General features: G+C 41.1%; 3 protein-coding genes across 4 annotated transcripts in view; 2 read left to right on the forward strand and 1 right to left on the reverse strand.

Annotated features, from left to right (window-relative positions):
- LOC111170887 (nuclear RNA export factor 3) overlaps positions 1 to 14,637 on the forward strand; it is a 283,690-nt gene that overhangs the window by 51,071 nt on the left and 217,982 nt on the right. The gene's annotated exons all lie outside the window — the stretch shown is intronic.
- On the reverse strand, positions 510 to 1,984 carry LOC111170879 (protein BEX1-like). 2 transcript variants are annotated; one of them, XM_022566467.2, is made up of 3 exons: positions 1,962 to 1,984; positions 1,503 to 1,587; positions 510 to 1,147 (listed from the first exon to the last, which is right to left on the reverse strand). In XM_022566467.2, the coding sequence occupies exon 3, from the start codon at positions 1,140 to 1,142 to the stop codon at positions 756 to 758; it is 387 nt and encodes a 128-aa protein (XP_022422175.1). In that variant the 5' UTR covers positions 1,143 to 1,147; positions 1,503 to 1,587; positions 1,962 to 1,984; the 3' UTR covers positions 510 to 755. The 2 variants fall into 2 exon arrangements, with proteins under 2 accessions (XP_022422175.1, XP_022422174.1); XM_022566466.2 differs by having other exon boundaries at positions 1,857 to 1,966.
- LOC149744227 (AFG1-like ATPase) overlaps positions 1,456 to 14,637 on the forward strand; it is a 48,247-nt gene continuing 35,065 nt past the window's right edge. The window contains 2 exon segments of the mRNA XM_089903896.1: positions 1,456 to 1,549; positions 1,760 to 2,278. Of these exon segments, the coding sequence (XP_089760022.1) occupies positions 1,456 to 1,549; positions 1,760 to 2,278 (613 nt within the window).

Here is a 14,637-nt window from a genome sequence, read left to right on the forward strand (position 1 = left end):
AATCGTACTTTGCTAAGTTTTTGTCAGGCAGAAATCACACCTTGACTAGCAGAAATTGCAGGCCTGAAGGGGAAGAGGGATGCTGTATTGGGCAGATCTATCTTTGGGGACTCTGCTAAATATTTGAAGGGAAAACTTATGGGGAGGTGGTTCTTGCCTAATATGTGGGGATGGGGGCAAAAATAGGGAAACACAGCTCACACACTCCTGACCTTGCTTCACAGTCATGTAAAGCGAATATAGTTCCTAATTTATAAAGAATTCCTGGGTTTATTCATCTGGCTAAAAGATCCAAATTTAGGGACCAAGTATTTATTGTGACCCTATGGCTCTCATACAGTCATTAAAAATAGTTTGCATATCTTCTCAAACTAAATTATAAAAGAAAACACATCAAACCATCTCACAGAATCGAGTCCCTGTATTAATCTTTTGGTACATTTAATTTCAGCATTTTCTCCTCATGTATTAGATAAATATGAGATTTGAAATAAAAAAGAATACATAGATTGCTTTTTAAAACTGCTTTATTAACTTCACAGTATATAATAAGCATCTTGCCATGCAACAGGTAAAATTCTTCTGCTAACAGAATCTTACAGACTGGGTCAAAAACACATTCAACTAGAAGCTGGTAATATGAGACCCACCAGAAATGAGTGGCATCAACAGGTTTACAACAAAGGTACATCATGAACATGTAAGTTTAGGAAGCAGGTGTGTCTCCCTACTAACTTCAGGGAAAACATCAGGATTCAAGGCATAAGGCAAAACTCATCATGATGGTCATGGTGAGGGGGGTCAGTGCTAACTGCCCGCAGACTATGACTCAACTGCTTTTCCCTCAGCTTTTGCATGAGTTGTCTCATCTCTTCCCCAATTCTTTCCATATTCTCCTCTCTCATCCTTGCCTGTGGCTCTTCAAGACTCTGAGTCATGTCCCATCTATACTGCAGGATGGGCTGCCTAACATGGAACCGCCTATCATTTCCTCCAGGTACACAATATTCACCGGATTCCGAAGGTAGGGCCAAAGGCTCTCCTTTATTAGCAACTTGCTCTTTTTCATCCTTTTTATCATTTTCCTCGTTGGCATTTTCCATGTTGATATTTTTCATCACTTGTTCCTCTTTGGACGCCATTGCTCCTAGGAGACAAAAGACAAGAAAAAGGGCTGCATTTTTCGTGGATAGACCAGCACCAAGGACAGAGGCCTGGATAGCATGTGTTATTATTATTTTTTAAATTTCATTTTCCCACCTGAAAGGCTTCATGAGCCCTCTAGGGGGCCCCCAGTCCGAGCCCTCCCCCGCTCAGTTCTTTCCCTCCCTCCTCCCAAACCCACCATTTTCCTTACTGATCCCTCCCCCAGGCCTCTTCAAACAACAAAGTGGAGGACAGGGCATGGGGAAGGTGGCGGGGGGGGGGGGGGGGGGGGGGGGGAGGGCGGGGGTTATGACGGGGCTCTGCACCCACCCACACACACCGTCCCCTGCACCGACCTGGGCCTATCCTTGCTGTCTCCTCCTCCTCCCGATTCTCGCTGCAAGTGCGTCGCCGCAACACTTGACACTTAGATCCGCAGACCTGCAGAAGGCAGGGATGGAGGGAGCGAGTACTGTCGCCAAGCTCTCTGCGTTGAACCACCGCCCCTCACCGCCCACCCCCCGCCGCCACCCCCGACCTGCGTCCACCGCCCCCTTCCCGGGTTCACCATTGCCCTGCAGGAACTCAGGGATGATTTCCCATTGCTCTTAAGTTGCTTTGAGGCCTGGAACCCTGCTGCCCCTGCAACCCTCACGCCAGGGGGCCCCTATTTCTGTTCCCAAGAAAGCAAGGGTGTGGAGAGAGCTCACCGGGACCCGCCGCGGTGATCCCCTGCGCAGCACCCGTGCACCGGCCTCTGGGGTTGGCTGGCCGCTGCCGCCCAGGCGTCAGCGCGTGGGCCTCGGGGCCCTTACCTGCTCCGCTTCCCCCGGGCCCGATGCCAGCCCGCCGTGCGCAGGGCAGCGGGGAGCTGGTACCCAGACACGAGTGACGACTGCACCAAAGGCTGCGTCGCTCTGCAGCTCGCGGTCACGTGAAGGCTTCGCGTCACCGCGGACCTCGCCCTCAGATCCTCCTCCCCACCCACCCGGGCTGACGCAGAGTTCAACAGGACCCTCCCCTCCACCTCAGCACGCAAGATCTCCCCCTACACGCAGCTGTGCGCTAGGTCCGGTTCCTCAGCTTGGTCCTTTCGGATCCGAGGGCCCACAGGCGGCCTCACTGCTCTTATGTTTGGGGTTTGACCTTCTCTGGTTACCAGGGAGAGTCTGCATCTCCCTTCCCACCACTCCAAGGCCTTGGTATTGACTTTGGCCCTTTCTGCTTTTTTCTCCTGTTCTCACTAGCTGTATATTATTTGCTTCCTAGTAATTTCTCTTTATTTCCTTTTTAAAAATCAGTATGCCTCTAAAAAACCTGAAAATTACGAAATTTCGTTTTTTGAAAGACATGCCTCAAGCTGGGGAAGTAAAAAAAAAAAAAAAAAAGAAAACTCATTGTTTATGTTCTCTTGCACCACACAGAAAGTATTTTCTTTGGGCTCCACACAACTTCATTTTTAGAATATTCTAGCTTGTTTCAGAATTTTATGGAATTAAAAAAATGGGGGAAATCTTTCTAAACACAGTCGCGATGTTTTGAAAATTATCTGTGAAGTTAATATTCACGGAGAAGTCTGATTGTCAAATCTTGGCTATTTTATGTAAATAATCTGCCTTTATATTCCTTCTGGGACAGATTTCAAGTTTTATTAATAAACATTTACATTTTATTCTACTATAATAAACATTCATTAAATATGGAAAAGCATTTGCTGGCAACTGAAGTCATCTGCTTAAATTTAACAGCTGTTATTAAAGTTGGTTTTGAAGACCTAAGCAAAGGGAAGAGCTATGAGGCTGATGCAGGTTGAGGGATGCAGAGATAATTGGATCACCACTGCCCTATCAAGAGGTTGGGAAGGGGCTGGTCTTCCTGCTGCCACATTCCAGAGCCTCCCATTTCCTACATCCAGGCTCCTGATTGTTTCTTAGTCCAAAAATATAGATGGACAGGTGACCAAGGTCTTGACCTGAGTAAATTCCTTTGGTTCCTTCCCTCCATTTCTTCCCCAAAATCCTACCTAGTGACTTATCTCCCACATAGATGAGGGGTTTGTTCTCATACTCAAAACCAGATGGGGCTCTTCTACACCTCTGTGGTGGGGGACTACAATAATTGTAGAAAAGTAATTCCTTCAGAGAGAGCCTCCCAGGTCTGCCTGCTCTCTCCTTTTTTTCACCTTGTCCAAGTGGAAACCTCTTTGGGACCTTTCTGCTATCTCTCACCTGGCTTGGGAAGTGCAGAGAGTTGAGATCCTCACCCTTACCTCCTCACCTCCAGTGCACTCAGGAAGAACCCAGCCTTGCTGCAGGGTCACTATCTTCCAGTCCATACCCACCCTGATACTCCCTCACTTATGCTAGGGTCCAAGGAACATTCTCTGCTGACAATTCTGAGTAACCTTATATTAGGCATGCAAACATGGAAGTCTGTGGAACACCTTAAATGTTATTCAAAATTATCTGTATGGGGGGTGATTTTATATTCACATTTTTGTGGGAAGAAAGGCTATAATTTTTAGAAGATTCTCAAAAGAGGCTGTGGTTCTTTGCCCCTAAAAAAGGTTAAAAGTGTCTATATATGCTGTCTCACTAACTCTAGTCATTTATTCTCACCTTAGACCTGCTTCTTTTCCCTTTGTTTTCTGCCTTAGTATCCACCCATTGGTCAACTCAGAACCAGGCCATCATCCTTGAATCCTTCTTCATTGTCTCTCATATTCAATTAATAACCAAATCGGGCTAAGACTCTATTTATGTCTTTTAATAACAGCATCATGGAGCTATAATCCACATATCATACAATATCCATTTAAAGTGTACACTTCAATGATGTTTACTTTATTCACAGATATGTACAACCATCACCACAGTCAATTTTAGAACATTTTCATCACCTCAAAAAAAAATTCAGAAAGTACTCTTTAACTATCACTCTCCTATCCTCCCATCCTCTCCAGGTCAAAGCAACCATACAAAGCAAACGTACTTTCTATCTCTGTAGATTTCCCCATTCTGAACATTTCATATAAATGAAACAATATATAATATGTGTTCTTTTGGGGCTCACTTCTTGATTTAGCATAATGTTTTCATACTTCATGGCAATAATATGATGAATCATTTGAGGAACTGCCAAAATGTTTTCCACAGTGTTGACCCTTTTACATACCTACCAACACTGTATGAGAGTTCTGAATTTGCCACATCCTCACCATTTGTTATCATATGAAATTTTGATTCTACTCATATTAGTGGGCATGAATTGTTGACTGAAAAACAGTTCACAACATGATAACTGTCAGTTCAGTTTTATTTGGGGACTTACTGAGGACTGTAGCCTGGGAGACAGCCTCTCAGATAGCTCTGAGGAACTGCTCCAAAGAGGTCAGGGGAGAGGTCAGTGTATATATACATAGTTTTGGTGAAGGGAGTATGTGCAATCAAGCACACATCTCAGTAGAAGGTTGTTGCTAGTCATGGGAAGGTTGCTGCTACTCACGAGGACCAAATGTCTCTGTTAATGATTTTAAGTGCTTTTCTAGGTATGAGAAGATGCAAAAAATTGGGTTCATAAAATTTTCTTCTGAAAATATTTAATTATCTGATGGATTTGAAGGCCTGTTCTGCCAGTTTTCCCAGAGCACAGAGTACCTCATTCGTGATCTCTGCCCTGATCTCCTTTCAGGGTGTGTTAAAGGTCTGTAACTTCAGTGGCTAAGTTACTTCATTCTTATAGAACCAGGTGGCAATTGCCATATTTTTGTAGTCAGGGCCCCCCCAACGCTCCCTCCCCCGCTCCATGGTCATAAAATTGACCATGTTTTGGGAGGCATTTCATGACCATTTTGTCCCACAGTACTAGGAATGTTCATTCCTAGGTCAGGCTAAGATTTCATAGATGGACCATTCAATGTGGTATTACTGGACTAGGCCCCATTAACAGTAGCCAAAAGTCTTTGGACCATCTGACTTACTAGTCTGCTATGGTCCAAGAAATGATTCCCTCTTATTGCTTCCTCCCATATCTAGAGTTACACTATTACAATCAATTGATCTTATAGAACTATGTATTTGGTCAACCGTTTCAAGTCACCTAGTCATCATTTTATCAGAGGCACAGTCATACATTTGGTAATATAAGAAGCAACCATCTTGTAAAATGGGCAGAATACAAGTAATATAGATAGTAGCATTAGTAAGGTCATAAGTAAGAATTTAAGCCAAGAACTTCCATTAGGTGCATCCCAGTATATCCCCAGGTCATCTGATTTAGTCTGTTCTGTACCAATCCTTGTCTTTAAGGGAAATGATATATTGGCATTGTTCATAAGGCACCTAGCCCAATTTCCTAGTGTTATTAGGCTGATTATCCTTAGTATGGTTTAATTGTTCCCAACACAAGGGAGATCTTTAAACTCAAACGACTGTGGTCTGGTGTTAAACATATAAATCAATCCCATAACAGGGAGCTTATATTCTTTGACTGAAATTTAGCTCTTTGCTCTGATTGAGCTTAAGTGACTTTAAAAGAAAATTCATATTTATTATTATGGTCAGAGCAAGTAGATTGATTGTCCAAGTGAGGGGCTTCCATCTAGTAATATCAATAGTAGCCTGAACAAAACTGTAACTTCTTTCTTCTAGAATACATTTCCTAAGGGCCATCCAATTAGAGCCTTGGAAAGGAGAAGTCCACCAAAGTAACCCAGAAGTACTGAATGTAGGTAATTGAACATAAACCCAACAATTGGATTGGTTTCTTTTTCTTTTTTGAAACTTACATATGATTGAACCCAAGAAAGAAATACATTTGGTTCATAAGCAAAAGTGTGAGCAGTTATCAAAGTAATTGGTATACAGGCCTGGTCTGGCATCTTGGGTCAGCTGGCTACTTCAGATGTCATCTTCTTCTCACTTTGGTCTCTTAGTTTCTCCTCTGTTTGAGTGTTGTTTTAAGGTGAGTTTGAGGTCAACAGCCTTCTCTATAGACCAGTCCAGTGCAAGGACATTTTCTAAGTGGAAAATATGAATCCAAGAGTTAATTCCCTTCAATTTTGCTGTACATGAGCTAGTTAAGAGCACTTGATAAGGTTCTTTCAATCTAGGTTGGAGTTAGTCCTTTAAATGATGTCTTTTCCAGTATGCATAACCTCCTGGTTGCAGGTCATGGAGCAGCTGATCTCCATCCAAAGATAGTCTAAGCTTCAGAAACAAGCTTAGACTATTTGCAGTAGCCAAAATATGGAAGCAACCTAAATGTCTAGGCAGATGAATGGATAAAGAAGATGTGGGGTGTGTGTGTGTGTGTGTGTGTGTGTGTGTGTGTGTGTGTATACACACACACAATGGAATAGACTCAGACATAAAAAAGAATGAAATAATGCCATTTGCAGCAACATGGATGGACCTAGAGATAATCATACTAAGTGAAGTGAGTCAGACAGAGAAAGACAAATATCATATGATATCACTTATATGTGGAATCTAAAAAAATGATACAAATGAACTTACTTATAAAACAGAAATCGACTCGCAGACATAGAAAACAAACTTACGGTTACCAATGGGGCAGGGGGTTAGGGATAAATTAGGAATTTGGGATTAATAGATACACACTGCTATATATAAAATAGATAAACAACAAGGACCTACTGTATAGCATAGGGAACTATAGTCAATATTTTGTAATAACCTATAATGGAAAAGAATCTGAAAAATAATATATATATATAATGTATATATTATATATATATAAAAAACTGAATCACTTTGCTGTATACCTGAAACATTGTAAATCAACTGTACTTCAATTAAAAATGTATAAATAGAAAAAAGAAACAAGCTTAGAATGTCCTTTTAATAATTCAATTAAATTTTACAATAATGTAACATAGTAATGAGGAATAATGAGTGAGTAATAAGGAAGTGAGTCTTAGACAAACAACATTAGAATTTAATATCCACAAAGGTATACTGCTGAAACAAATTTTTTCTCTCTAAATTTACCCGCATTTCCACCAAATATATCCAAATTAAGACAAATTTGTTTGCAAATAATTCTGGTTTCAATACACTTGGCCTGACTACTTACATAAGTGTAGTTGATCATACAGGCTCTTTTAAAACTGGCTTTCCATCAGATTCTGCCTGCAATATCTATAGATTTGGGCGAATTCCTCTCTTCCTGAGATTCCCAAAATATCTTGAGATTCTTGCAACTGTCAGGAGGTGTACTGCTTTACTTACCTGATAAGGCAGCTGGGAACCTAAGAGTTTCCTATCTATGGAGGGATCAGGTAGAGAGAAAAGATAAATTTTTAAATTCTGCTTACAAAAGAATAATTTACCAAACTGCTCTAAGTCATAATTAGCTTGAGGGGAAGTGTTTCTTAATATCTGGAAAACACAGATTAAAAGCCACTAACATTTTAGACAGAAACCATAAAAATTATAACAATATTCATAATTCAGTCTTATGTAACTAATCCTTGATGTCTTGTTAACAGTTTTATAAAGCCATCAGGGTTTCCATTCCTTAATGTTTTATCCAGTTCAGCGGTATGATCTGAAAGTTATCAGAAACCTGTACTTGTCAAAAAGTCCTTTCTATGAATCTTCCTGAAGATGAAGTATTTTTGCAAAGACATCAAAGTAAACCTAAAACTGTCTATGAATGACAAAAGACTTAAGACGGCATGGTTAAAGAACTGATTACAATGCAATTGACAAAGAAACTCAGTTACTGTTGTGACATACAACATTTTAAAATAATAACTAGATTATGACCAATAACATTTTATCAGGTCATATTTAATTTTCAGAAATTCCATATAATTTCTAGAATATTTAAAATAACATTTACCCATACCATATAACATCGAAAGGTTTCTTACTCATTTGACAGTGCTTCCCATGTAATTCAACATATTAAATGAACCTAATTAGTTTAATATCTCTCTTTGGGATGTTTCATGGGCCCTTTGAAGCCCTTCCAAAGTTAGTAAGAGGTCCAAGGAACTTCATTGGAATTTGAGTTGGAAGTTTGTCAAAAAATATCAAAAGGCTTTCAAACACGTGATCAAATAGGATCATATGTCACTGTGAAACAATACTTATTCACTTAACAAAAGTGACAATAAAATATTTCAAAGGCAAATACAGAAAGTTGTAGCAGGTTACCAGTTAAAGGTAAAGAAACTTTACAATCTGTTATCAAAAGCAGATCAATAGTTAAAGAAAACTGTGCCTTCTTAACAGAGACAGAAACCAAATTCAGGTTTGAACCACTTTACCTTTAATATTAGAACTCAATTAAATTTATTCTAATCTTAGTCAGTTCTGACCACACATAGAATACCATTATATTTTTTTTCTTTCCCAGGAACCTTCTACAAATTTCTATGTCCATATTAATTTGACCCTTATTTTCTTTCTTATTTAGAAATAACCAGCATTGAGACAAAATTGCTTTCTTTCCCTTAACAAAATGCAGTTTCAGGGGTTTCCCAGATGGCGCAGTGGTTGAGAGTCCGCCTGCCGATGCAGGGGACATGGGTTCGTGCCCCGGTCCAGGAGGATCTCACATGCCGCGGAGCAGCTGGACCTGTGAGCCATGGCTGCTGAGCCTGCGCATCCAGAGCCTGTGCTCCACAACGGGAGAGGCCACAACAGTGAGAGGCCCACGTACCGCAAAAAAAAAAAAAAAAAAAAAGCAATTTCATACCTCATACCTTCTTTTTTTTAGATTTATTTTATTTATTTGTTTGTTTATTTATTTATTTTTGGCTATGTTGGGTATTTATTGCTGCGTGCGAGCTTTCTCTAGTTGTGGCGAGCAGGGGCTACCCTTCATTTTGGTATGCGGGCTTCTCATTGTGATTGCTTCTCTTGTTGCAGAGCATGGTCTCTAGGCGTGTGGGCTTCAGTAGTTGTGGCATGTGGGCTTCAGCAGTTGTGGCTCGCAGGGTCTAGAGTGTAGGCTCCGTAGTTGTGGCGCGTGGGCTTAGTTACTCCGCAGCATGTGAGATCTTCCTGGACCAAGGCTCGATCCTGTGTCCCCTGCATTTACAGGTGGATTCTTAAACACTGCACCACCAGGGAAGCCCCTCATACTTTCTTATACTGAAAACACACATCGTACTTTCCTTGTATACTGAAATGTTTCCCTTATTATTTCTAGTAGCTTTAATTACAGATTTAAATTAGAATTCTCAATTCTTAAAAACCTTAATTTCTAGTAAAAAGTAAGAAGTAAGCAGTTGTGAACTGTCTTTTACATTAGCATTCTGTAGATTGGCAAACTTATAAATACCAATAATAATTTCTAAAATTATGTGCTTTCTTATAGAAAATGTCCTAGCGTGGCACCAAACATATTTATTAATAGTCTTAAATACATTCAGTTTCTGCGTAAAAGGAAGCCAATATTCAGTAATTAATGTTTCAGTATATTACTTTATTTGGGAATGGCTTTTAGTTATTCAATAAAATCTCACCATTTAACTTAATTTAGCAAAACTCTAAAGTTTCAAGTTACCAAAGTATGGAGAGACTATTTTAAAGTAGATATTCTTAAAACATAATTATTCCTGGGGCAGAGGGGAAGATGGCGGAACAGTAAGACGCGGAGATCACCTTCCTCTCCACAGATACACCAGAAATACATTTACACGTGGAGCAACTCCTATAGAACACCTACTGAATGCTGGCAGAAGACCTCAGACCTCCCAAAAGGCAAGAAACTCCCCATGTACCTGGGTAGGGCAAAAGAAAAAAAGAAAAAACAGAGACAAAAGAATAGGGACGGCACCTGCACCAGTGGGAGGGAGCTGTGAAGGAGGAAAGGTTTCCACACACTAGGAAGCCCCTTCGCAGGCGGAGACTGCAGGTGGCAGAGGGGGGAGCTTCCGAGCTGCGGAGGAGAGCACAGCAACAGGGGTGCGGAGTGCAAAGCAGGGAGATTCCCGCACAGAGGATTGGTGCCGACCGGCACTCACCAGCTTGAGAGGCTTGTCTGCTAACCCGCCGGGGCGCGTGGGGCTGCGAGCTGAGGCTCGGGCTTTGGTCAGAGCACAGGGAGAGGACTGGGGTTGGCTGCGTGCACACAGCCTGAAGGGGTTAGTGCACCACAGCTAGCCAGGAAGGAGTCCGGGAAAAGGTCTGGAGCTGCCGAAGAGGCAAGAGACTTTTTCTTCCCTCTTTGTTTCCTGGTGCGCGAGGAGTAGGGTTTAAGAGCGCTGCTTATAGGAACTCCAGAGACGGGTGCGAGCCGCGGCTAAAAACGCAGACCCCAGAGACGGGCTCAAGCCGCGGCTAAAAGCGCGAACCCCAGAGACGGGCGGGAGACGCTAAGGCTGCTGCTGCCACCACCAAGGGGCCTGTGTGCGAGCACAGGTCACTATCCACACCCCTCTTCCGAGGAGACTGTGCAGCCCGCCACTGCCAGGTTCCCGGGATCCAGGGACAACTTCCCCGGAAGAACGCATGGTGGGCCTCAGGCAGGTGCAACATCACGCCAGCCTCTGCCGCCACAGGCTTGCCCCGCACTCTGCGCCCCTCCCTCCCCCCTGGCCTGAGTGAGCCAGAGACCCCGAATCAGTGGATCCTTTAACCCTGTCCTGTCTGAGCAAAAAACAGACGCCCTCCAGCGACCTACACGCAGAGGCGGGGCCAAATCCAAAGCTGAGCCCCTGGGAGGTGTGAGAACAAAGAAGAGAAAGGGAACTCTCTCCCAGCAGCCTCAGAAGCAGCGGATTAAAGCTCCACAATCAACTTGATGTATCCTGCATCTGTGGAATATGTGAATAGACAATGAATCATCCCAAATTGAGGAGGTGCACTTCCAGAGCAAGATTTATGATTTTTTCCCCTTTTCCTCTTTTGGTGAGTGTGTATTTGTATGCTTCTCTGTGAGATTTTGTCTGTATACCTTTGCTTCCACCATTTGTCCTAGGGTTCTATCCATCCGTTTTTTTGTTTTGTTTTGTTTTTTAATTTTTTTAATAATTAATTTTAATAACTTTATTATACTTTACCTTCTTTCTTCCTTCCTTCCTTTGTTTCGTTCTTTCTTTCTTTCTTTCCTTCCTTCCCTCCTTTAGACAACGAATCATCCCAAATTCAGGAGGTGGAATTTGAGAGCAAGATTTATGATTTTTTCCCCTTTACCTCTTTTTGTGAGGGTGTATGTGTATGCTTCTGTGTAAGATTTTGTCTGTATATCTTTACTTCCACCATTTGTCCTAAGGTTCTATCCGTCCCTTTTTTTCCTAAATAATTATTTTTTTAATTTAATAGCTTTATTATATTTTATTTTAATTTACTGTATCTTCTTTCTTTCTTTCTTTTTTCCTTCCTTCCCTCCTTCTTTCCTTCCTTTCTTCCTCCCTCCCTCCCTGCCTCCTTTCTTTCCTTCTTTCCTCCTTTCCTTTTTTCTTCTTTCTTTCTTCCTTCCTTCCTTCCTTCCTTCCCTCCTCTTTCTTTCTTTCTTTCTTTCTTTCTTTCTTTCTTTCTTCCTACTTCTACTAATTCTTTCTCTCTACTTTTTCTCCCTTTTATTCTGAGCCGTGTGGATGAAAGGCTATTGGTGCTGCACCCAGGAGTCAGTGCGGTGCCTCTGAGGTGGGAGAGCCTAATTCAGAACACTGGTCAACAACAGAACTCCCAGATCCACATAATATCAAACAGCGAAAATCTCCCAGAGATCTCCATCTCAACACCAGCACCCAACTTCACTCAACGACCAGCAAGCTACAGTGCTGGACACCCTATGCCAAACAACTAGCAAAAAAGGAGCACAACCCCACCCATTAGCAGAGAGGCTGCCTAAAATCATAATAAGGCCACAGACACCCCACAACACACCACAAGATGTGGAGCTGCCCACTAGAGAGACAAGATCCAGCCTCATCCACCAGAACACAGGCACTAGTCCCCTCCACCAGGAAGCCTACACAACCCACTGAACCAACCTTAGCCACTGGGGACAGAGAGCAAAAACAGTGGGAAATACAAGCCTGCAGCCTGCAAAAAGGAGACCCCAAACACAGTAAGATAAGCAAAATGAGAAGACAGAAAAACACACTGCAGATGAAGGAGCAAGATAAAAAACCCACCAGACCTAGCAAATGAAGAGGAAATAGGCAGTCTACCTGAAAAACAATTCAGAATAATGATAGTAAAGATGATCCAAAATCTTGGAAATAGAACGGACAAAATGCAAGAAACCATTAACAAGGACCTAGAAGAACTAAAGGTGAAACAAACAATGATGAACAACACAATAAATGAAATGAAAAATACTCTAGATGGGATCAATTGCAGAATAACTGAGGCAGAAGAATGGATAAGTGACCTGGAATATAAAATAGTAGAAATAACTACTGCAGAGCAGAGTAAAGAAAAAAGAATGAAAAGAACTGAGGACAGTCTCAGAGACCTCTGGGACAACATTAAACGCCCCAACATTCGAGTTCTAGGGGTTCCAGAAGAAGAAGAGAAAAAGAAAGGGACTGAGAAAATATTTGAAGAGATTATAGTTGAAAACTTCCCTAATATGGGAAAGGAAATAGTTAATCAAGTCCAGGAATCACAGAGTGTCCCATACAGGATAAATCCAAGGAGAAATACGCCAAGACACATATTAATCAAACTGTCAAAAATTAAATGCAAAGAAAGCATATTAAAAGCAGCAAGGGAAAAACAACAAATAACACACAAGGGAATCCCCATAAGGTTAACAGCTGATCTCTCAGCAGAAACTCTGCAAGCCAGAAGGGAGTGGCAGGACATACTGAAAGTGATGAAGGAGAAAAACCTGCAACCAAGATTACTCTACCCAGCAAGGATCTCATTCAGATTCGATGGAGAAATTAAAACCTTTACAGACAAGCAAAAGCTGAGAGAGTTCAGCACCACCAAACCAGCTTTACAACAAATGATAAAGGAACTTCTCTAGGCAAGAAACACAAGAGAAGGAAAAGACCTATAATAACAAACCCAAAACAATTTAGAAAATGGGAATAGGAACATACATATCGATAATTACCTTAAATGTAAATGGACTAAATGCTCCCACCAAAAGACACAGATTGGCTGAATGGATACAAAAACAAGACCCATATATATGCTGTCTACAAGAGACCCACTTCAGACCTAGAGACACATAGAGGCTGAAAGTAAGGGGATGGAAAAAGATATTCCATGCAAATGGAAACCAAAAGAAAGCTGGACTAGCAATACTCATATCAGACAAAATAGACTTTAAAATAAAGACTATTAGAAGAGACAAAGAAGGACACTACATAATGAGCAAGGGATCGATCCAAGAAGAAGATATAGTAATTGTAAATATTTATGCACCCAACATAGGAGCACCTCAATTCATAAGGCAAATACTAACAGCCATAAAAGTGGAAATCAACAGTAACACATTCATAGTAGGGGACTTTAACACCCCACTTTCACCAATGGACAGATCATCCAAAATGAAAATAAATAAGGAAACACAAGCTTTAAATGATACATTAAACAAGATGGACTTAATTGATATTTATAGGACACTCCATCCAAAAACAACAGAATACACATTTTTCTCAAGTGTTCATGGAACATTCTCCAGGATAGATCATATATTGGGTCACAAATCAAGCCTTGGTAAATTTAAGAAAATTGAAATTGTGTCAAGTATCTTTTCTGACCACAACGCCATGAGACTAGATATCAATTACAGGAAAAGATCTGTAAAAAATACAGACACACGGAGGCTAAACAATACACTACTTAATAACGAAGTGATCACTGAAGAAATCAAAGAGGAAATCAAAAAATACCTAGAAACAAATGACAATGGAGACACAACGACCCAAAACCTATGGGATGCAGCAAAAGCAGTTCTAAGAGGGAAGTTTATGGCAATACAAGCCCACCTTAAGAAACAGGAAACATCTTGAATACACAACCTAACCTTGCACCTCAAGCAATTAGAGGAAGAAGAACAAAAAACCCCCAAAGTTAGCAGAAGGAAAGAAATCATAAAAATCAAATCAGAAATAAATGAAAAAGAAATGAAGGAAACAATAGCAAAGATCAATAAAACTAAAAGCTGGTTCTTTGAGAAGATAAACAAAATAGATAAACCACTAGCCAGACTCATCAAGAAAAAAAGGGAGAAGACTCAAATCAATAGAATTAGAAATGAAAAAGGCAAAGTAACAACTGACACTGCAGAAATAAAAAAGATCATGAGAGATTACTACAAGCAACTCTATGCAAATAAAATGGACAACCTGGAAGAAATGGACAAATTCTTAGAAATGCACAACCTGCCAACACTGAGTCAGGAAGAAATAGAAAATATGGACAGACCAATCACAAGCACTGATTTTGAAACTGATTAAAAATCTTCCAACAAACAAAAGCCCAGGACCAGATGGATTCACAGGCGAATTCTATCAAACATTTAGAGAAGAGCTAACACCTATGCTTC

The sequence above is a fragment of the Delphinapterus leucas genome, chromosome X, assembly GCF_059928025.1.
Source record: "Delphinapterus leucas isolate spDelLeu-1000000601 "Yukka" chromosome X, BTC_Dleu_Yukka2, whole genome shotgun sequence".
Lineage (NCBI taxonomy): Eukaryota > Metazoa > Chordata > Mammalia > Artiodactyla > Monodontidae > Delphinapterus > Delphinapterus leucas.

Coding starts and splice junctions, on each gene's coding strand:
- LOC111170879 (XM_022566467.2), bottom strand. CDS start 1,142: ATGGCGTCCAAAGAGGAACAAGTGATGAAAAATATCAACATGGAAAAT.